A 24,797-nucleotide genomic window follows, 5' to 3' on the forward strand; every position below is an offset into this window, starting at 1 on the left:
AATGCAATCAGAGTTCATAGTGCAACAGTTCAGTCATTCAACCATCTTTTCACCACTTGTCTATTTCTACATCACTTCAAAGTCTACACATTTTCTTTTAACACCCTACAAATGTGCACAAACGAGCACTTTCTCACGTTTTCACTTTCAAACCTGCGTATGGCACGGTTGTCGTAGCTTTGTCAAGTGAGTCTATCCATCCAAGGAGGCACCAGTATGGTCATGGTAAAGGTTGTGTTGGCCACATTTTCAACACGAGCAGTTTGAATTCCCCACACATTTTCACACACAGATGGGCTGCTTTTGTTGGCCACATTTATACCTGAGAAGGTATCAACAACAAGAGATGTTTATGACTTTAATTGAACTAAAAATCTTGCCACTCATCCACATACAAAAACACAGAAATCACAGTTTCTTGCTCCTTCTGTGTCCCTGAATGTGTTGGAATTGTGCAGGAGGTGTTCTTCTTCACGAATGCTTTTCACCACTAGATCAGCACCAGGAAAACGACCTCCCCACCATTTCAAAGAACAAGTTGTTAGGCTTCCTTAAGTAGCGACAAAGCTTGTTAAAAGCCTGGGTGCTCAGTGGCGCATGTGGCCTGCCTTTAGACTCGTCCAGGCACTTGTCGTGACCGGCAGACAGGAGGCAGTAGAAGCCCTTGGTGGTGTTGTAGTAGAAGTTGCTGGGACTTATCCTGGGCGGCAGGTACAGAAACCTCTCAGCCTTCCTCAGCTCAGGGAAGGGATCCCGAATGAGCGCGTCACCGTCCACCACGTGGATCTGCTCCCTGGGGAAGACCTCCAGCCAGCGGGCCAGATGCTGGTGGTACAGGCTCCTCTGCAGCGCCTTGTACCCAGGGTCAATGTGGCCCTTGTGAATCAGGAGCTCATCTAGTGGCTGGTAGGACTTGTGGCGGGTCAGGCGGTTGTGGAGGACTTGGGTGTAGTCAGAGACCAGCCTTTCGGCCGGGTTCCGGACAATGAGCAACAAGCGGACGGCGGGGTTCATGTTCCAGACACGTAGAGGAACCTGAGGGGCTGCAAAGTAGCCAGGGGTCTTCTCCACTGTCAGCTGACCTGGGACGGTAAAGGGCATCTGGGCTCGGTACCAGGCCAGGCCTCGGCGGTAGTGCTCCTCCACGTTGAAGTAGTGCACCTGACAGAGGGACAGAAGGAGGCGTTAATGAAGACAAGGAAAGCAGCACGTGTCCATAAAATGTCTCTTCTTGATGCAGTGGTGTTAAAAACCGTGTAGGAATGGGGAATTATTCTATGAGACACTGATTTCTATTCATTTTGTCCCCATCTTGTCCAAACCAATGTATTCCTTCGTGCCAGCTTTCCAACTTTGCAGTCCTCACCTAGGATTTCTCTCTGTGCATATCCTTTGGGACGGGCCCGTCATCATTTATAATCATCCAAGTTCACTGCAAACTGTATATAGGCTAAGCTGACTTTGTTCTCAATTTATGTATGCCTCACTACATTTATAAGGATTTTAGGGGAAAAGTTCACAGAAAGTGGGACACAAATTCACCTAAACATTTTTCCAAGTTGATTTTGATGTAGTAATTGAAAACAGATTAGGCAACACAAACATTGTCCACACTTATATTATTATGATCCAAGTAACAGAAGATTGAAATGATACAAAAAAAATCTACCCAGTTACTTTCCACCACTGGTGAGAATCCAATCATAAAGCGACAGTGATGGTCTTTTACCTCGGCCTTTGCCACTTCCACATTTGGGTGCAGGTTGAGCATCTCCAGCAGGGCTCTTGTGCCGCTTTTTCGCACGCCAATAATAATCGCTCCGGGCAGCCGCTGCTGGGTAGCATTGTAAGAGGAGGAGGAAGATGGTGATGAAGATGAGTAGGCAGGGGAGTTGGAGCCCCCGCTGCGTAATTCCCTTAAGCACACAGACAGCTGAGTCTGCAGCAGCAGAAGCAGCAGTAGCGCTAGTATCACTGTCCACAGCATGGTGCCACACAAACACACACAGAGGTGGCGTAAGAGGTTATGTGCACAAACTCATTAAGCCCCCACACTTATACAGAGTTGTGCTTGTTATCAGTCAGCAGGAGGCCTCAGGAGGAAGCTCTTCAATTGGACAACCTATGAGCCAAGAAAAAAAAAAAGGTTATTGTCCACTTTTGGTCTCTCACTATACCACTTTTCTTTGTAATACTGGCCATATGGTAGAAAAACAAGGTGGAAAAGTGATAAATGCTGCTGATAAACAAGCAATATGAGGTGTTCTTTGATGAATGTCAAAACAGGCAGATCATAATCTTAATGACTTCTATATTAGAATTTAAAATGTATAAACGTCAAATTTAAGTGATCAAGTAAAAAATGGTTTTAAACACAATACAGCCCAACATGCATGTGTTCTGATGCACAGGACTGAATAAAGTCACCAAACCTTCTGCACAGAAATATAGAAATGTAAAAATGTTTCCTTCAAGCCAGGGGAGGATGTAGAGTCTGCATCACTTTCTCCCACAGCTCCAGCAGTCGCTCCATGCACGCATGCTTGCTCGACTGTTTCATGATCCCATATGTCTGACTGAAACGACTATGCACATTAATGTGCCATTTTACAAAGTCCCAGCCTAAGCAGTGGTGGTTTCAGCTCAGAATATAGGGCTGTGATGTGATTATGGACAGAAGATAGTGAAATATTAATCTACATCTAAAGCACATGGAGAGGAGATACATTTAAAATGAATGCTGTTGCACCCCTCTGAGTTCAGCTGAACCATTTTACAGTATAGAAGACAAGTCACAGTAAATCCTGAATGTCAGAATGCTGTGTGATGGGGTTGAGTTTAATTGTGTGTTTGGTGATGTTTTCAAATGTTAGAAAGTAAGAAAACACTTATTTTTTAATCAAAAGAATCAACCAATCCTTCATCCAATCCTTCATCAACCATTTTTTTAGACCACAAAATGTGCAAATATGTTTACTTAGAGACTTCTTATAACAACGCCTTGCCCTTGAGCTAGGTAGGCCTACATAGATCCCCATGTGTTCGAACCGAACTGATCAGCTGCTTAACTACAGAGCAGAGGCTGAAGTTGTTCTTCACAGCACCTTGGGGTGAAAGTGTAGTAAAGAGCATTAGTGTGACACAGAGGTCTGACAAAACAAAGGCTGTTGTTTCTGATGTGATGACAGGATTTAATTTTGCATGGGCTTATTATTGCTGTCAATGTGCCTGACCAAAAATGATCTACAAGCAATGAAAACCGACTCAAGACACTTATTTGCTTTCACACAGAGATTTAGATGAGAAGATCAATACCACTCTCATGTTTGTGCAGATAATATGAATCTCGGGCCAGGAGACCAACAACTTCCCTAAACCATGCAACAATATAGGTTGTGTATTCTGTATGCCTGTCCTCTAACACGACCCATGGGAGCGCTTCATTAATTAGTGCCTTTAGTGGTGGCAGGAAATACGACCTACAGGAGTGTTTTCCATCCTTACCTGTATGTGTAAACCAGAGAACTTAACATTTGCTTGTTTGGTTAGGTTTAGCACAAAACCTATTAATTTTAGAAAAGGAATGTGGTTGGGTCAAAATCAGTATAGTCTCGCTTTGCCAGACCATCCTCCATAGCCCCACGGAGGAAGGTCTTGGTAGTCCACACAGCATTCCGGGATGGGAAAAACGTGCTCTGGTTTATTGGCATTTCTGTAAATCAATCACAGTTGTAATAGACCTTTTTCATGGCAGACATTTTGACTTGTCATTGTAGGAAAAGCACAGCTGAAATTGATAACCTTAACGATGGCTCAATTCCATCAAGTTTCCTAGTAAGCTATTTCAATCAGGAGAGAGATGTTTGCAGATATGAAAATAAGATTTATTGTAAAGCTCAATAAAATGTTCAAAGTCTTTGACAATCGGACTCCATCGTTATACGAATATTTTTAATATATGTTTGGGGTAGAGAACCATCAGACCCCCAGATGGAATCTAGACACCAGTGGTGGTGGAAAGGAGCCCGAAGACCCGACCGAAGGAGGCTCTGAACTGGTCAGCTGGAGTAGATGGCTGGAGGTGGTAGGGGAGGTGGAGGGTTGCACTCTTTGCCTGCAACAACAGCTGAATAGCAAATTGAGAAGCTTTAGTTTTTATTGGCAAAAGACATGCATCCGGCAGAATTTCCTGCAACGCCAGAGCAATCCCGGAAGCGGAAAGTCGTGGATATGGACTAAAATAGGTACATCTTTTACGTTACTTTACTTCTGGTCATGCATGTGACGCAGAAAGTGACGTAGTTAATTTTTTAAACGGGGAAACCTCACTCTGTCCTGTAGTAAAAAAGGAATCTGCCTACCAACACCTCTAAATCTCACCAGTTAACATGTTATTTCTTGTATGTTTACGACGTGTAAAAACGACAAGTTTTCAAGGGAGGGTTTATGTGTATTTCCCAAAATGTCAAACAATTTTTTAAAGATCTGAAATTCTGCCTTTGGCGGTGAAAAGTGGATGAGTTACTGCATGAGCAGTCAGGTGAAGGTCTAGACCTTTTTTATTTTTACATATATACATTTTTACTCATTAAACAAGTTCTAACTAATATTACAGGTGTAACTAATCAGACTATCAGTATCAGTATGGTGCAGAGCCCTTGTTTATGTCATTACTTGCACCTGTGTCCACTGTCAGAAAGGTCTCTAGGCAGTGAACATATAGTGAGAGCTGGAGAGTGAGTCATTTTCAGTCAAGATAAAGTAAAAGAACATGTTCCTCTTCTTGTTTTTTGTCCATTTTGCCAACATTATGGGAATGGCTGGCATTGCCTTCTGGTCCATTAAAGCTTTGGAGGAAGATATTGGTACGTTGGAATCTTATGTGATTAACTCTCCCTGATTTTGCACTTTGGCTTTTAAGGACTAGAAGAAAAATTTAACTTTTTCTGTGATTGGGTTATAAAACTGCATTGTAGCACCCCTGGGAATATTGTATATTGTCAGTGTTGGGGCAGGTGGTTGATTTTAATTTTTTTGCAGCAACTTTTTAATTGTTAAAAACTTTTAGAGAGGATTTCTTTCAAACACAGTTGTTAGCGAAACACTAACCCCTTCAACTTCTGTTCTTCCGCTTTTCCTGTTGTTTCTGTTGTTATTGTGTTGAAGCGACTGAGTTATTAATTAGTGTATCAATGTTCTGGTTCAGAGGACGATCCCTGTCTAGCGTCGTTCCTGTAGTGGAGCGCTAATTGCACCTTCAGGGAGCGTCGCTGCACCCCCAACCTTCTGTGCTATCCCCTGGCTTGGTGACATTGTCGTCATCGATGTTGCAACCTTTGTCATCCCTCGTTGATTGTGAATGGGAGTTTCCATGTGAAGCAGTTTGTGGTTTGTTGATGTAGGTGTTAGGTGTGGTGAATAATCTACAGTGTTGCAGTTATCAGCGAGGATAGGCTTCCACACATTGATTCTAAGACGTTAAAAAAAAATGTCTGCCTTCTTCGGCAATTCCAATACTTTTGATTAAATATTTAAAAAAAAATCAAGGCCAGTTTTCTGTATTTTATTATGAAAATAGCTAGAATGTTGTTGTATCCTTGAAACCTTTTTTTCTGCAAAGTCATAGTAGAGAATTTAGAGACTGCGCTTGATGACCCGAGTTGTAGTAGATTCAAGTTTTTTGTCCCACATGCAGATAAGATGTGAAAACTAAACAGAATCCATTGCTATCCCTCAAAAAATGCATGAAAATCGTCACCCAGTTTGTAAAAAGAAGCTGAAACCAAATCAGACAAACAACATCCAACAGACTTTTAAGCCATTGAATTTTTCTTCTAAAATATTTCAAGACAAGTCAGCACTCACTGTGGTCTGGTAAGGCTCCAAGTGAAGACAAAAATTACTGGAATACCCTTTAATCAATCAGTGCGGCAAAACCAAAAACAGTGCCCAATTAAAATTCCATGTGCAGCTGGGTGGCTCGTTGTTATCATCTGAACTGCTCTACTGAGTTCCCTGATTTGGTTTGGCTTGCTGCTGCAGAACTTAACCGATTCTCAGTGGCTGTTTTCTTCAGACTGATAGTGCTCCGTGTCTCATTCACTTCAACTGAAGACTGTACGACCAATGGATCTAAGAATGCATGTCGTGTTTTGGTTCAAGCTCTGACCAGTTCCAGCCAAAGTGAAGAATGTGTTTCTTTCTTTGCAAGCTCCAATAGATTAGCAGGATTTGGGAGTTTGCACAGTTGCCATTAAAAACGATAATGTTTTGTTTCTTGCAATGTCCAATCACTGTTTTGTGCAATGCACCAAACTACAGCATCATAACCAACCAGGCTGTGTGTTCAAATGTCACACCAGCCATTTTTTATTTTACCACAGAGCCATCCTGTCTTATAGAAATTACATTTATTATTATACATATGTGTTTTGCAATTGCACTATGAAGGGATTATGTCCCCAGGCAAATTTCTTTTCCTAGTGTGGGACGTGCTACATTATGCACTGTACGCAATGGAATTAACATTTTGCGACAATGTGTCAATAGTGTTTCCCCTTTATATTGATACAGACATATTCCTGGGAGAATATATTCAATCATTTCTAACAATCTTGACACTGATGTCTTATATTTTGTATTGTTTGCATAGATACGTATTGAGAGGGACATTTTGCAGATGGCAGTGCTCTCTAGTGAATGTACTGCAATTTGTACGCATTGTCCGACATACAGCATACACCGGTACTGTTATATCTGATATCTGAGAATTTGACCAGCATCAAATGTTCTATAAATGAACTCTGCCTCTTTGGCTGCTGGCAGTGAGCAAAAAGACTGCCAGATTCAGAGCATCTACAGTCATCATTTTGATGTGAAGTGGCAAACTGTGGGCTGATGCCAATCACAGTGTAGAGTGTGTACAGTTTATGTGTGTCTATGAGAGAGCAACTGAAACAAAGAGATATCTTTTGGGAGGTTTGTGTGTTGCACAGCGAGACACATGCCTTGTATTAAGTGGTTGCGTGAGTCCCTTGTGACTCCTCGGTAAGATGGAATATTCCCCTGCTGTCAAGTTGCTTCGCTTCCACCTCACGGCTTTCCTCTCTCTCCGCCACCTCCTCCCACCCTCCCTCTCACCTTTCCTTGTCCTCTTCAACCCTCACCTTTTTGTTCTCTGTTTTCTTCAGCCTGTTCCTGACTCTCTTTGTGAGTCGTTTTAATGTGTCCCTGTTTATGGATCCGCTGACAAACCCTGGCACCATGCTAATGGGGGGATGCCCTGCAGCAGACTCTCAGCTGTGCTCATAAATAAAACACAAGTGCACATTTCTGCCCTGAAATATATTTTGTGTGAATTAACTTTTAATCTTGATGAAGAAATGAGACAGGATTGGATTTAAAAATGAGAAACATTCACTTTTAACAGTTCTTCCGCAATTGAAACTTTTCCTGGGGGAGGATGAATATACATTTTTGTATGACTTTCTTCACTGTTTTTCAAACTATTTTGTATTTAATTTAGTTAATTTTTGCAGTTACTATTTTTGTTTGACACATGACTCAAAACAAAACTATCCACTTAACATTTGAGGCATTTCTGTCTAGTTTAACTGCTTTGTTACTCATTGCTGGTATGTGTGTGTGAATATTTCTTTTTTTTTACTGTTTTATCGCTATGTACAGCACTTTTAATTGATTTTGTATAAGGTGGTGTTCTACAAATAATTGAATTGTCTGCACACATGTTAAAATTAGCAATACTTGATTGTAAAGGATTTTAGGATACTTCATGTGTGGCTTTTTTGTGTAAATGGCACAAAGAAAAATAGCCGACTTTATTAGCCCCACTTAACAGCTGGACGGCTCGTTTTATCATCACCATGTGATCTCTGAGTTAACCTCTCAGTCCTGCTCAATGAGGCTCACATGAGTTATTGCAAGTATCTATCCCTGCATGGATAGGGAGAACAAACCACAACAATAATGCCAGGATTTTTAACGATGCGTGAATTCTCCATATTGACAAACACAAATATCTATCCAGGTTGGAAAAGACTGGGATAGAGAGAAAAAAAAAATAGAAGAGGGGAGGGTGGAGTGTAATTATCTGTGAAAGGCAGATGCTGTCATCTGGATATACTGGGAGTGTTGTATCTTTTAAGTTTTGGTGTGTGTGTACGTGTACATGTGTATGTGTGTGTGTGTGTATTGTCTCATCTGCATACTGTATGTGCCTTTGCCTTTTGTGCGAGCAAGCAGCATGCAACTGCCTCCGATCCTGGCCCGTGGAAATATCTTTTTATTGAGCGACGGTATTTGGGAGGGGAGCGGGGGGGGATTATCCTGTACAGAGAGACGGAGGGTGGCAAGAAAGGAGGAGACAGGCGGTAGGGCAGGATGGGGGTGTGTTTGTGTGTGTGGGTGTGTGTGTGTTGTGTGTGTGTGTGTGTGTGTGTGTTGTGTGTTTGTGTGTGGGTGGTGTGGTGTGTGTGTGTGTGTGTGTGTGTGTGTGTGGTTTGTGTGTGTGTGTGTGTGTGTGTGTGTGTGTGTGGGTGGTGTGTGTCAACAGAGTTTGTCCCTGGTAGGGGGTGGTATGGTGAAATGCCTTGGATTGCCAAGCCTGTCATATCACCAAGGCTGTGAGAGTCAGATAACACTCTCTTCGTCCACCATCTTTTTTCTTTCTTCTTTCATTCATTTCTCCCTCATCCATCTCTTTCACACTCTGGACTCCCTCCTATTCCTTTTTTATTTGTTGGGTCTCACCTTCACCTCGCACTTTCTCTGTGTTCTTTTTGTCTCTCCATATACCTTCTTGTGTTACCCCCTCGACCAATCGCGCTTGCTGATTATGGCAAACATCCACAGGCTTGATTGCCTTTCAGAATGAAAACCTAAATGTAATCTTTCTGTAATCTGTAATCAAAATAGATGTTATCTAAGAAAGAAAGGAATCAGTTGTGCTTCCAGATCAGGCCAACCGCGACTAACCGCAAGGCGGTTCAACCGGATGGTTGTTGGTTGGCCTACCGAGTTAATAGATTCGGTCACTGTTTTGTGTGCCCATGGGGCAATAACTCAAACTTGCTGAGAACCTAGACACCAGTTTGATTACATTAGACTGGAGCGGTTGCATGGTTACATTCAGTCTCGTTTAGTAGCTTGGTGCGCGGTCTCCTCATGGCAGCCTACCTACCGTGCAGCCTGCAACATTCACTTCTCTAACATTTCACATAAAAACCATGATAACATGACGTGTATTTGTATGTGATGTACTTCCCCATCAATAATGGGTGAATGGCCATGAACACAATCATCTAAGATGCACTTGAATGGTTGCACGGTTACATTCGGTCTCAATAAGTAGCCTGGTGCGCGTCTACAACTACTCTATTGGTCCAATTGTGCTGCTCAAGGTAGCCCATTTGCTGATCTACCATCACTCCAGTGGAGGCACTAATGAGGTAAAAAAAACAAAACAGGAGTGAGTTGATTCATTGATGTACGGCACTAGATTCTACAGGTTCAGTAATACAACTCTTTGGTCAGTTTGTCACCACTATCTACAAATCTACAAGTTTCTCTTTTTCCCATCACATTATGTTACAAAGTCCTTTGAATCCCAACAAAGCTTCCTATCTGCTGCCAGGTCTTTTAAAGTTCATAGACAAGATGAAAGAGAGTGAAGACACTTTCCTGTCCCCGTAGAAGCCTCTTCCAGGCACTCTGTCTGTCGTGTGAGGAGTTAGAAGCACCCTGCACCAGGTATGGTGCCTGAAGAGACATGCTTAGTGATCCGCATGAGTGGAAGATTTGATCTTTTCTACTGAGAGGGATTCAGAGTAAAGAAGAATACTTAAAAAAGGCGAAAAACCGAAGTAGGTCCTGACAAGAGCCTCTTACTTTCTCTTTATCTCTCTCTCATGCGGAAGCATGCATTGGCATCCATAAAGATATCATGTGCACAAGCAAAATATGTAATACCAGTATACATGCATACAGAGATATTCTTGTTCCAAATATGCATTATTGGTACTGTATGTGTGCAATGTGTTATTTGTCCATGCCTTCTAGAACAATACATGCTTTTTCTAATGTGACACCCATGGTCATCATCAAAAGAAACCAACTTTGGCTATCTGAATGAAAACCAACATTCTGTTTTCCCTACCATCCACTGCAATCTTCTCCCTACGTGTACTTTGTCATTCAGAATACCAGCACCCAACGTTAGAACTACTATGACCACTAGAGGGCTTTGACATTTACAGTTTTTCCCGATTGCTTACACACTGAAATCAAAAGTATTACACAATTATCAAAACCTACACTCAAAGAGCAAACCATTGTGCAGATGTGCACCACTATACGCACAATGCTAGCTTCACACATTTTCTGAAAAACAATACACTCAGTGCCTCAAGGGTCGGTAACCCACAAACACCATGGTGGACACCGGTGGTCAGGAAAGCCGTCCAACTGAGTCTTTCCGGGATATGTTATCCCAGAAGACACCGGAGGCAGTTGCACGGTATCTAAGGGCCCAAAGCAATCTGTAAGGAGCTCGGAGTAAAGTTGCTGCTCCTTTGCATCGAAAGGAGCTAGTTGAGGTTGTTCGGGCATCTGGTAAGGATGCCCCCTGGGCGCTTCCCTAGGGGGGTGTTCTAGGCCCATCCAGCTTGGAGGAGGCCTCGGGGAACACCCAGGACTAGGTGGAGGGATTATATCTCCAACCTGGCCTGGGAATGCCTCAGGATCACCCAGTCAGAGCTGGTAAATGAAGTCTGGGGTCCCCTGCTGGAGCTGCTCCCGCCACGACCCGACACCAGATAAGCGGACAAAGATGGATGGATGGATGGATGTTGTTTTTTTTACTGTAATTGTAACCTGTACTGGATATACAGGATATTGTTTGTTTGTTATTTGCCGAGCTAACAGTGTTATGCACACTACTGTAGTAGCATGAAAACTGGGACATGTTTTGTTGTGTTTCTCCCTGTCTACATATTGACTGATTTGGGTATATGGGGAGGAAAACATCATATTTCCCTCAGTCTGCAGCATTGGTCTTGTGTAGTGTTTGGTGAACTTATTGTATATTTGCACTTTCTCTGTGTACTTTACATTTCCAGTCCTCTAATCACTTAAAAGTAGAATTGCTAAAAGTGTTTTAGGGTAGCAACAGCAGTGTGTAACTGCTTCAAACAGAATTAAAGCTGCAAGCAGGGGCCCTCGCTCCTACGGGGTGGGCCAAACCATGACCAATGACAAACAAACTCTCTGCTGAGTTTAATGATACTTCACACAAGAATCTACATCAAACGGGTCATTAGTTATGAAAAGAGGCAAGGCTAATGGATAGGAAGGTGGGGTCAAACCAACTAATCAAAAAGAAATTCTCTGCAGTGTTCAATGATATCTTACACAAGACTCTGCATTAAGCGGTTCAAAAGCCATACAAAGGGGCATGGCCTGAGTACATGACTATGGTTAAAGTATAGGGGCCGGCTAAGTATCACAAGTAGGCCACACATTCTAAGTTAAATGTAAATTGGATGTTGTTTGTCATACAAGGCTGATTTCCTGTTGCCAGCGCTGTGACCAATAGTTAACCTTGGCCTGGATATGTTCTCAGGCCTGGACTCTTGTTGATTGTGGGAAATTTCAAGCAGATATGACAATGTACACTGTAGTTATAGCCACTTTCTTGTTCATTGGTAAACAAAAAAAATGGCCACCACGCCCACACTGTTTGACGATAAGTTTTTCTTTTAATAACTTTTTATCTTTAAGATGTTGAGATTGTACAGACCAAATTTGAAGTCCATCGGATGAAATCTCTAGGAGGAGTTTGTTAAAGTGTACGTCCTTGACAAAAACAGTAGCTTCCCATCAAAGACCTCCAACATGGCTGGCAGACTGCTGACAGCCTCACTCAGTAATCTTATCATTTCTTTATGTTTGCTTCTCTCTCTGTTTTTTATCTTGCTCGCTCTGACCTTTGCTGAGGTCTGTCCGTCTTTTACCCATCAGCCCCCTGCTGGTTTTTGAATTAGACTCTTTGGGAAAAAATACTCTCTGAGCCCAGTGGTCCTCACCCACTTATCATCTTATCCTCTCACACATGCATAACATCCAGATACCCCCTCCTTCTCTTCGCATCTTCAGCCGTTCATGCTCCAAGATCTGGGTCAACCGTATCAAACAACAAAATGCGCCTGCTCCTTCTCCTCTCTGGTGTGTGTTTTTGTGGAGCGCGAATACTGATCGCATGTGTGTGTGTGTGTGTGTGTGTGTGTGTGTGGCTGTGTTGGTGTGTGTGTGTGTGTGTGTGTGTGTGTTAGGAGGAAAAAGTGGGGGTTCTACAGTTATTTCATCTGAAGGTGCTCAAAGGACGTCTGAGGAAATACAGTTTATCAAAGGTGGTGTGTTGTGGTGGTGTGGGTGTGTGGTGTGGTGTGTGTGTGTGTGTAAATGTTGTACTAATTAAAAGGGGGTTTGGCCTGAGTGTCTGGGCATACAATCTACTCATTTTTCTGAATGTCTGGGCCGTGTGTCTCTGGGTGTGTGTTTACATGGCCCCCCTGACACAGGGCCCAGCAGGTACCATTTGGTTTTGGAGAGGTGAGCGAGAGAGAGGCAGCCTGCCTGGTGATGCTTGGTCATCAGGTACATGATGACCAAGTCTATCTTTTCCTACTTCACCAAGGTCCCAAAATCTTGGAATGCATTTAAGGGCATTAGGGTGTAATTTCTCCACATTCTCTTGGTCATTTACTGTAACATAGAGTAGTTCAAAATCCAGCTCAGCTTTTTGAATCATATTATGCAGGATCACCCAGAGTTGGATTGTGCACCTGTGTTCCAAATGTTTTAGCATTTGCACAATATTTCCACGAGATAACTTGGTCAACTTATAGTAAAATAAAAATGTATGCTATGTTTTTGATATATATATACAGTATATGTATATATATATATGTTGTATATAAGGAGCTTCATAGGCACTCTTTATTAACTTAATTCACTTCCCTATCGTCACCCCACAGCCGACATATTTGTTTACACACACACCCACTCTAACAGACATAACATATGTGGTCTCTCTCAGTGACAGTGGCCTCGACAGCTTGGCCTGACAGTGAGAGGAGACTGACCCGTCAGAGTGGATTTAACCCTACTGTCACTGAGTGTCTGTTTTGTGTGTGTGTTTGTGTGTGTGGTATTTGGGGGGAAGAGGGATGGGAGGATTTGGGTGTGTCCCTCTTGGCACATTGGCGAGGTCAGCAGCTCCAGGGCTGCAGACATCAATTTATTTTTTTCGGCTGAATTCAGTGCCGTTTGCAGTACGTTTTGTGAGTAGTACTAGTGTACATATGGCCGTCTGGAATGAGGGCGAGCTGACAGATGGGGGCGGACAAGTTGTCTGGTCAATATCATTATCACGGGCCACCGAGCCCTAAAATTATCTGCGTCCTGAACTGTGGATTTCTGGGTTAAATGCTGTACATGCAAGAGGAAAACAAAGCAGAGAGAGAGAAAAAGCAGATGGTGTTTATGTAAAAAAAAAAGGAGGATTTGGAGGTTGGAGAAAGCAGAGTGGAAAGTGAGTTATGGATGTAGAGAAAGAGACAGAGAGGAAGAAATGGAGCACTAGCATCATCAGGTGTGTTTGGTCTCCTGCTTCTAGCTTACCATGGCAACGTTTGTTTAGACTCTCTCACCTGGGCAGAAGACCCCAGAGACTGAGGATTATTAAAGCCAGGAGGTTGAGAGTAAGGGTGGAAAAAGAGAGGGAGAGAATCAGGGGATGAGGGAGGGCGGTGGTGCTTACAGATGATGCCACAGTGGGTGTAGTGAAATGGCCAAACGGTGCCCTACAGCGACAGTAATAAACCAAAGCGGCTGCTGGTGGCTTTGTTGGCCAAAATGGCCGATCAGTGTGATTGGTGTCTCAACTGTTCATCTCTGAAGTCAGCCCAGAAACACAAAGATACAGATACCCTGTCTGTCACACTTTGGGCTTTTAAAGATGCCCTATTCAAGATCTTTTAGGAAAAACACATCAGTCTTGTTGGTTTAAATTACATTTTGCTTAACTTCAGCAGAAGTAACGGTGAGACAAATAGAAATTAGTAAACAACATGTCAGGGTCCTGCTGGTGTCATTGCTTAGCAGTCCCAGCTACATTTTGGTATATTCATGTCCAATTTACCATCTTAAGCTTTAAGATGGGTGAGTCCTGAATTATCAGAGAAGGCAGGAATTAAGATTTTTTCTTTTGCTTTTGATTTGGAGCACAAATATAAATTTTTGTTGGGATGATTACAAGAAATGTGCAGTCAATAAGTCATGCAATGTGTTTTTTAAAATCATTTGATCACATACTCATTCCTGCACAGTTTCTTTAGATTCTTTTTAAATGTGTTAGAAGCAAGAAAATCAACAGATGAGGAAAGAAAGTTCCCTTCTGTGTCTGTGGCTCATTAGGACAGGGTGAGCTTTCGGATCTGTGTGATTAAATGCTGTTTGATTAAACGCTGTTTGCCTTTAATCACAAGTTTAACTCGCAGGTCACTTTAGTTTCTTTCATTTGACAGTTCCAACTGTTGCCAAAAGTGTATCTATGAATCAAACAGGAAGATCGTTATGGACAGAGTCCTGCAGTGGCTGAAAATAGACAGAAAGTCTGCCTCACAGGTGGAGACGAAGGCGTAAATGCATGCACATGTAATTACACGCTAAAACCCATTGTAGTGTAGATAGACAAATTACAGTCTAATCACTGCATCCGCTACATGGCTTTTTTTTTCACAGAGCTTTACTGATGGTGCATTCTTTCATTTTTTCTTTCTCTCTTTGAGCTCAGCATCCCACTGACTCTCCAGACTGGCTCGCTCACCCCCTCCGAAGCACACACACAAATGACACAAATGACACAAAGACATACACATGGATGCACAAACTCAATCCCCCATGTAACACAGAAACGTGCCATGCACTCTGTCCATCTTTTTCTTGCATCCACGCACACTTGCACACAGCGGAGGACATGAGGTGCCTAGCAGGGGACTGTTTTGATTGATCAAGCACTTTATGACTCTTAAATGGCTTTATTGCCTTCATACTTAACCCCCACACACCACCTCCTTCCTGCCTGTCACACCACAACACACACACACCCATGCACACACACGCAAGCACACACAAAAACAGTCCTCAGGCTGTTTTCCACGACCGGGAATTAATGAGAGCCATCACTAGCCCCACACACAACCACATATTGCCACCCAGCTTGCGATTGGAGCTCCCTCCTACTGTCTGGAATCCATTGAGGTCACCCCTCAAATCTAAAGCGCTGCTCCCCCCCCTGGTGTCTTTCTGTTTGCTCTCCATGACCTCGCTTGTATTTTGTTTTTGTTCTGAAATATTGGGAGCGGGCCAGGATTTGTGTGTAATGACTTTGTTGCTGTACAGCGGAGGTCAATATGGGAGATTGGGTGTATTGATGTTAATTGACAGGGCGGGGGAGGTGCAGACTATCAGTATGGATGACACAAGGCTTCGACAGATGTGACAGGTTGAAGGCTGCTTATCGCTTTTGTTAAAAAAAAAAGGTTATGTTTCAGCCATACTTCCAATTTTTGGTAATTTTGTAAAGCAACTGAAATGTTAAAATGCGCCATGAAAACCACTTAAAACCTCAGGGAACCTATTTACAGTTGAATGCAGCATAAATATATGTTGAAGCATCACATAATTAACTTTTCTACTCCTGTAACTACTATTGTATTAAAAATAACACATTTTCCAATATTAGGAAATTAGTACATCATTCTCATTGGATCAGTATTCCACTCAGATGGAGTGATGTTCCCCATTCATGGTGAGTAGGAAGATCATCCCTCGGCCTAAAAACTTTGGCTCGAGCCCACTGTGTCAACAGACAACTAATCCTGCTGTTGTGCCCTTGAGCTCAACACTGAACCCCAACCAGCCACAGGACAGCTTCTCTGCGGCTGACCTCTGAGCTCTGTGTGCAGGCGGGCAAACAAAAGGAAAATTTCCTCCAGGGATCAGTGCAGTATCACATAGTTAATAGAGCTGAAATGAGTCCATTCAACTCTATAATCTGCAATAAACTTCTCAATGTGTTGTCATTGTAGTTCCTTTCCGGCCTTTACAGTGTTTGTTTGGGCTTGTAACCTCTTTCTCAAGGTTCTAGTTCAATGTAAAAGAGATGCTTTATCTCCAGCAGCGGTAGTCAGCTTGGTTTCACAACACATGGATTCTGACAGATTTTACTGTGAAAAATTATGAAAACATCTAAAACGTCCACAGTATTTTGTCTTATGCATATCTGTCTTTGATCTGTCATTCTTAGTTTTCTTCAAAACATACTGCTTTCATATGATAGTGTTTGGTGTGCTATCAGTTCTTTTTGGCTTTTACTGTGACAGACATAACATATGGCAATTTATTGTTCAGTGAGGATCGCTTGGAGCATATGGAAGGGTTTGAGAAGTGTCTCTGGATGCTTCGATATGTTCCCATTGGATTATTTAAAAATAAAAACTTAAAGATTAATTGTAGCTTTTTGAGTTGTGTTGACTGCAGAAAGACCACAGGTTTTTAGAGGCAGCCTAAATAACGTTGTAACCTATCTACAGCCTGAAAATGAGCAGCTTAAGATGCGAAATGGTGATTAACTCCTCTAAGCTTTGGCATTAGGTTTAAGACAACATTTTAAGATTCTCTCAGTTTCTCTGGGGTTAAACAGGTAATGATGTCACAGTTTGGTTGGGCTGTCCACGCCTGCAGGTCTTGGCCAGAAAACAGGGTGGGACAATAATAACACGTAGTACAATTACGTGATCGTGCTGGCTTCCTCCATCTGCCATCCACCAGGAGTTCTTGTCACCTCCGAGCTGGTGAGGCGTGTGTGTGTGTCTGTGTGTGTGTCTGCTAAGCTGGAGTCCCAGTGAACCTTCACCCTGGCTGCCAGACTGATGAACTTCTACCCCAAGGTTTTACAAACACAGTTAACACTGACCTCCTGAGTGCATGGCCTCCCTCCGGCTCCAGCTCTTTATGCACCACTGCATCCTGTCATAAAGGAACATACCAGGATTTTTTTTGTTTCGTTCTACAACTAAAACTTGTTTCCAACCTTTCAGGTAGACTTTTCTTTTCAGTCAGATGGATGTGCACAATAAAATATCAACTTGCAGAAGATTGAAATTCACTAAGGATTCGGGTTACTTAGGAACCGTCTTTTTCAGGCCACATTAAAGCTGCACTCTGATGTGATCAATTTTAGGCTTAAAGGAAGTAAAGCTCAACATTTAGTCAACTTTAATTTGTACGAATAAAATAGCAGATTAAATGGAAATCTCCTTTTTGCATTAATTTCTTGTGAGAAACTATGACATTATGTGCTTTTGACAAAGATCATTTGGCTTTCTTATCTGTATTACAGATTTATTTTCAGCAACATTGTTACAATGTCCCATTCACAAATTTTAAGTTTAAAAACAAACAACCCTGTATAACCCTGCAATAAGAACCTAGAATTTCAGAAGTGTAAGTTTTAAAAGTAGATCTCAAGTTGCCTTATACTCATCTGTCAATCATAAAAGTAGAGAACAATCCAATCCACCTTCACCTTTACATTGCCTGCAGTAATTTCAGTGAGAGTAGATGTCGGATGACATCTCACTTTGGAACAAAACTGTTAAGTAACGGATTAGGCTGAAAATTCAGCATGCCATGATAAAACTTTGAGAAGAGTCAATCGTAAACTGTTGGAAGTCATCTGAATATGACTCTCTTGTAAGTGCATTGAGTGTTCCTGTGTGTGTGTGTGTGATTGCGTGTGTGTCGTTAATGTGCTCATTGGATGCCTTGTTAGACCTGAGGATCGTTCAGTGGAGCACACTGACCGTCTGTTGCCTCCTTTTTGTCAGCATACAGGAATTGAAGGTGTCTTAAATGTATTTCAATCACACACTCAGCTGAATTTCAGTGACTGAAAAAAAGAGAAGTGTGTACTGTATGTGTGTGTCTGTGTGTATATTTGTGTGTGTGTGTGTGTGTGTGTGTGTGTGTGTGTGTGTGTGTCTGGGGCCCGGTTCAGTGAGCTTTAGGACGTATGCCTTTGCTCTTCATAAATAAAGGCCATGCATTATTCAGGGCTGCTCCTCTAGCTAATGCCCTTAATTGGCCCAAACCATAATGTACTCTGCTACCAAGGTGCAGAGACCCCCCAGACACACACCCACCACCACACACACACACCACACACACACCCACAACCCACACACACACACACACACACACACACCACACAGACAGACCCATAGACTTGACACGTCTTTATCGAGTTGCTCTCAGGCTCTTATATACCTCTAAAATTGTCCCGTGCTCCTAATTTTCTCCAAAAAATCCATTTAGCTTTTGATCCAAATTGCTCTTGCTCATGCTGTCTCGCCATGTTTCTCTCGAACTTTGCTTGATTTGTCTCTAATTCTCAATCGTCACTGTCTCCATCTCCCACTCCTCCCCCATACTTTTCCTCACTGTCTCAATCTCTTTTTTATTTTTTAACACAAAACACATCTGAGTGCCGTTCTACAAAACCAATTGTTCTTTCCTTCCGCATGGCCCCTGGGGTTCCAGCTTTCTGCAGAATTAGGATTGTGTCCTAAGCTATAGCTGTGAAGCTCTGGCAGCGAAGCTCCTAAAGGCGTAATCTTAATCAGTTTTTTGGGGGAAATTGAACTGATTAAATTCGGAGGGAAACAGTCAGGAGCATAAAAAGAGATAAAACCCCATAAAATCGCTTGAAGGTAAAATGTTTATCTCTGCTGTTTTGCTTGTCTGCATTTTATCGACAGTCTTTTATGCTCTATAATCACTTTCTAATTGATTTGCTTGTTTACCGTTTTAATTGCTTTGGCTGTTTCTGATACTCTTTTTTTTTTCTTTTTCTTTGTGAAGCACTTTAACTCTTCTAAAAGTGTAAAATAGCTGAAGTGTACCATATATATTTGTTGAAAGAAATAATGCATGTATGAGGCATTGTTTGAATTTCCTTAAGGAGACACTTAACTGGCTGTTCTATGAATTTTAATGGCAACATTCAGATCAGAACATACATATACAAGTTTGAAGTTTATTACATTTCTTTTGCCAAACTTAACACTGACACAATTACACCCTAAAGACTAAAGGCTGGACTACAATAGAGGTGTTTGGAGCAATTTGTGAACAGTGCTTTCTGTTAGTTAGGAGATGTTAAGTCCCTTTGGGGTGGACTTTGGGCTTTTTCACTTTGTAAATCTATAACATGCACAGAAAGGAAATAGAACACAATAAAGGAAAGGAAAAAAGCCAAAAAGCATAATATGAGCACTTTAATGCCTCTATCTTACCACAAGCAAGTCAAAGCTTTTGTAATCAGTATTTTGTATTGAACATGAATTAAATAGCTGCTTGTATGTAAAAGTTGCTAGTATCGATAAACCCAAGATTGCCTGACTCTACAGCTCCCCTTAGCTCTACACACCTTTTTATAGGTTCACTGTTTTGGTTAACACTCCAAGTGAAGGGAATATCAGGAACCATTCAGCAGCTAAATATCCAGATTTTCCCTTCAGGAGTTAGTAAAGACCAAAACCAGAGCAAAAAGAAGAAGAGCAAATGTTGGACTTTGATTTCTTAAGGTGGCCAGAAACACGACTCCAATTGAATACCAAAGTTGCTTTATAACTACTGGAAGTGCAACTGTTTGCGAACAATGTTTGTTTCTATCTGCACATGTATGCATATCCATTTCCATTTGGATATCCCTTCAATTCCCAGATATGGAAAGTTTCCACCTTGAAGATTCCCATACCTAACAAAGAACATTAATTCAGTTGATTACTGAGAGTACTGAGTTATTTAACGTGATCTCTTTGTTTGTGAGACGCGCCACATCTTGGTGTAACATTAACCTCTCACATGCCACTGATTGCTCACAGTTTGTTTTGAGACACACAAAACACCCCCCCCGGCCTTTTTCAGCACACATCGACCAGACAATGACTCCATTCATCCCTTTGCTCTCTGTCTCTGGTTCTCTCCTCCTCCTTTGCTCACATCAGCTCTTTATAAAAAAAGTGAGGGTCAAAAACACAAAACCCACCATGTTTGTCCCTTCACAGCCTCTCTGACCTGGATCTGCTCCGGTTGTTTCGTCTGTTTGAATCTTTGGACGCTCTTGAGTAATTTTGTCTTCTCAATGGTACAGACTCACCAATTAGTCATGTAGGAGTGTCATAATAAGTGTTGCTGGTGGTGAATTACTGCCTTGTTTTAGCTTTCACGTGTACAAGGTTTGGCTAAATCAATCAGAGCTCTAGCCATGCATGGCATTATGAGAAGGGAGACATTAAATGAAACACAACAAAAGTTCAAGGATAAAAAAAAAAATCTAAATCTTATTTACACGTTAGTTTTCATACCAAATCCTCCAAATGAAAAGCCAAAACGCATTGTTTTTCCATGCCCTTTAGGGCGACCCATTTTCTTAACTGACGCCACTATCAGCGGGACGATGTAATTTATCTGTTGCTTCCAAAACTGTCACAAATTACACAGTTAAATCAGTTTTATGATGTGACAATGCTGCGTTTAAGGCTGGTTAGATTTGGGCATGAACACAACTTGTTTAAGATTTAAAAAGGTATCCTGGTTTGGGTTAAAATTTTCTTTGTTAAGGTTGAGAGACTTTCAGCGTGACACCATGGTTACAATAACCGCCTGGTTAGTCAATGTCATGGTTAAACGGAAACCAATGTTAACTGTTGGTTGGTGACAGGAAACAAGCTGCGGTCACCCGTGTTAAAGTCTGATGCATTGTTGACACATCCCACCACCTTGACCTCCCTCTGTGAACTTTGTGGCTCTACAATAACGTCATCCAACTTCCTCCCACTGCCAACGGACAAGAGTCACAATCACTACAGCCACTAGAGGGCTTTGTTACTTGAATTCAAACACGGTTAAAGCTACTATGCGTAGTTTCCGTCGCCCCCATGAGGAATTCAAGATAATGACAACACCCTTGTTGTTGCATGCACATGACACAAGTCTTCCAGGATTATGCAGGCGCCCCCGCCCTTCAACCACAAAGCTGCTAGTAGCCAAGGAGGACACGGAGGATTAAAGAAACATGACGGACTCTTTAGAAAAGGAAATTATCTTCACTCAGAAACTTGAGTGCGTGCAAAAGTCTTTTAGAGCGCAAAAGTAATTAATTCTGGCGTCTCCCACAGAGAAGGAACAAATGCACATGTTAAATTAAACCTCAGCAAGCAGAAGTCATCAACAAGGGCTCTTATGTGATGACCATGAGTCCCTGTGACTCTACCAAAAACTCTTCCTCCGAAAGCATTTTCCTATTGCTTTCCCTTCCCTCGCATCTTACTCTGGCTGTGATTTTGGGTGTATGCTTGGATGCGCACACACCAAAAACAACTCCTTGACTTCATCTGCACTGATGAATGAACCCCATTATCATCCCAACATCATCCCACGTCAGCATTTGTGACTCAAAAGCTTCTCTGCCTATACTGTACACTCAAAGGTAAAACATAAACTAACAAGCCTCCAAAAACGTGATTTTATGAACTAGTTACACAGAAAAGAAAGATCAAAAACCTCCAGAGAGTGAGGGCAGATGAGGTTAACTTTGGCCACTGATAGTGTACAAGTACAGTCACTCTGCACAGCATGAAGAAGGACTTTACACTGTTTTTGTTTGAAGCAAACGTCAAGTAGTGTAGTGTTTTTTATAGTGTGCCATAAGGAAGTACAAGCAGCGATTGAATGAAATAAAACGGAGGTCTTACCTGATTGATGTTTTTCCAAAATGTATCTTTACTTTCTCTTCTTATTCTTTTACTTAGTCTTCTCTTATCTTCTTTTTACCGGTCTCTCTCTCTCTCTCTTTTTCCTCCTTGCATCCTTCCTCTCGTCAGTTCTGCTTCAGCTCCCGGGGTGTCGCTTAGGAGGTGTGTGCCGAGTTTCTGAACGTGTGTGTGTCTCGGGAGTGTGTGTGTGTGTGTGTGTGTGTGTGTGTGTGTGTGTGTGTGTGTGTGTGTGTGTGTGTGTGTGTGTGTGTGTGCACGCGCGCGCGTAAGGTGGTAAAAGAGCGACTCTGCTTTGTGCTGCCAACCCCGGTGAGTGTGCTGCTGCAACAGAGAGAGAGAGAGAGAGAGAGAGAGAGAGAGAGAGAGAGAGAGAGAGAGAGAGAGAGAGAGAGACATCTTCACCTCAGGGAAACACCCAACTCTCTCTCCTCCTTTTTCCCCCTTCTTGTCTTTTTATTTATCTCACATCAGGTCTTTTCCTTCATCTAATCACCTTGAAGAACTCGTGGAGCAAACGCATTTTCACTCTATCTCGTCATTCTCTGCTCCATTTTCACTCCAACAACTCCAGCTTGATTTTCAGTTTTTTAACCCTCTCTTTTGTTGTCTTTCTTGCTCAAACCTTCCCTTCAGTTTTGCTGTTGTTGTGAGTCCCCTGAATCATGAATAAGTTAAAGAGAACTGGCACATAACACCACAAAGGCAACAGAACAACTCAAATATATCTGATGGGCTCGTCTGTCTGTCTGTCTGTCTCTCTCTCTCTCTCTCTCTCTATCTCTCTCTCTCTCTATCTCTCTCTCTCTCTCTGAGCTGTTGCTTTTTGTTTGACTCCAAATCAATGAATAATATGTAATATGTTTGCACTTTCCTTGTTTTTCATGCCTATTACTCGACACAGACATTTAATTGAATAGTGAGGCGATAGATGGAGCGAGAAAGGAATCTTTTCACTTTTCAAATCTTTTCAGGGACAAACTGCGTATTACTGTAATAGATTGTTGAGTGTGATTTAACAGCACTTGGATGAAGTTTTTGTTAAATGATGTGATGTTGAGTGTTTGAGAAAGATGGCATTATTAGTTTAAACAAACTAAACAAGTAACTTTTCTAGATGGAAATGTCTGATCACAGACATGCCAAGTTCCTTTCTATCAACCAATCTTTTGCAACCGCTTCAGTCAAATAAGAAATCTCCATCTCATGAGGTCTTTTCTGTCTAGTAGGCCTATTGAGTCTTTTTTTTTTAGAATTTCTTGTCTTGTCTTAAATTTCTTGTCTTTTCTGTCAAAACCAGTATCCACATCTTAAAACGACAATTTAGCTTGCTGCAAAACAATCAAGAAAAATAAACTCATCAATTTCATAGATGTGAGACCCGAGTTTTGGAAACAGGATAAAAAAGATTAAGAACTCAATCACAGACAAAAAATACTCAGTTTTTGAAGGGGATATTTACAGTTTTCCAAATTTGGCATCAAAAGCAATGTCTTGCAGAGAAAAAAACTGACTGAATAAATCCCAACAGGTTATAGAACAAGACAGCAATCAGTTTAACCTTGAGAATACCGCAACTCAATTTTGATTAAGCTCATCACAGTGATTATAGAGTTCAGCTTTAGCCTGCTAATCTGCTCCAATTCCACTTTAAACTGCTCCCCAGGAGGAGTAGCAGAAGGGGGGCTTTGTGGGTGTGCGTTAAAATATGGCACAGCCTCCTGAAGTATTTGGACTCTTTGGTTTTGGTCACCTTACTTGCAGCACATTGGGTTCATAATTAAAACACTAGGCTACGGATATTTCACCCTCGTTGGTGAATAACCGGATTATATCTGGTAAGAATGGGGCGAGAGGAGTAACTCTACCTCTGGTAAAGTAGGTGGCACTCTGCCAAAGCACAGTGCTTTTTCTTCCGGGTGACCCATATCAAAATCACACAGACCCATCACAAAATTAGTCAAATTTAACAACTTAATGTTTTGTTTTACACACTCTTGTTACAGCGTGGGACACCACAGTGTTCCCGCCAGATGACTGACAACGTGTTCGGCACATTATAACGTTATCTGTGTTGGGTGGAATTAGCAAGCTAACTTTGTTAGCTAACTAACATCAACGCCAGCCAACGACTTAGCCTTGGCGGGGAGTAGAACAGATGGACCGCACGCAGACTCATTGCTGCCTATGGCCCTCTGATTCGCGCTTCGCTGTTTTGTTGTATGGTGTCATAGTAACGACTACGACTCACAGCGCGCGGACGGATTATGTCCTTTTCAAAAACGGGAGTGGAGAGGGCAGTTGAAGCATGCACAGACGCTTAAACATATCATAGCCTGGTTAAGGTGTATCCATGGAGGAATAACCCGGTTACTGAAGGAGTTCTCCAGCTCTGTTACAAGAACTCCGATTTTTTGGTGTTTATAAAGTGTTTGAGAAATCGGGGTATTGTCGAATATAATCATTTTTTTGAAACAACCAACTTTCAGCTTTAATTTGACTGTGGTGACATCCACATCTAGTGCTTTTAACCCTTTTAGAAGGGCTATGAGTCCTACTGTTCACCAGTAGATGTAAACACCCTCAAAGCTGAAAATTAGTACTTTAACCTCATATTCAACTCTGTCTCCAAACAATTAATTTCATATGCAGCTCAAACAGCATTAGCAAATATCACCCAGCTCATGTTTTTTTTTATTTTTCCTGCATTTACTGCTTGCAACTAAAGTATGAGTAAAATTATGTAACATTATGGTTACGTTGAGGCAACTCAAAGAATTTAGTTTGTTTTAGTAGTTTCTGGAGAGTGAAGTTCTATGGCAAGGAGGGATAGTATGTGTGTGTGTGTGTGTGTGTGTGTATATATATATATATATATAT

At 41.9% G+C, this 24,797-nt stretch overlaps 1 protein-coding gene across 1 annotated transcript; it reads right to left on the minus strand.

Moving 5' to 3' along the window:
* Positions 1-22,266, minus strand: hs3st1l2 (heparan sulfate (glucosamine) 3-O-sulfotransferase 1-like 2). The gene is made up of 3 exons (XM_032516340.1): positions 21,900-22,266; positions 1,730-2,122; positions 1-1,161 (listed from the first exon to the last, which is right to left on the minus strand). The coding sequence occupies exons 2-3, from the start codon at positions 1,985-1,987 to the stop codon at positions 496-498; spliced, it is 924 nt and encodes a 307-aa protein (XP_032372231.1). The 5' UTR covers positions 1,988-2,122; positions 21,900-22,266; the 3' UTR covers positions 1-495.
* Between the last annotated feature and the right edge of the window lie 2,531 nt (positions 22,267-24,797).

The sequence above is a fragment of the Etheostoma spectabile genome, chromosome 5 (genome assembly GCF_008692095.1).
Source record: "Etheostoma spectabile isolate EspeVRDwgs_2016 chromosome 5, UIUC_Espe_1.0, whole genome shotgun sequence".
Lineage (NCBI taxonomy): Eukaryota > Metazoa > Chordata > Actinopteri > Perciformes > Percidae > Etheostoma > Etheostoma spectabile.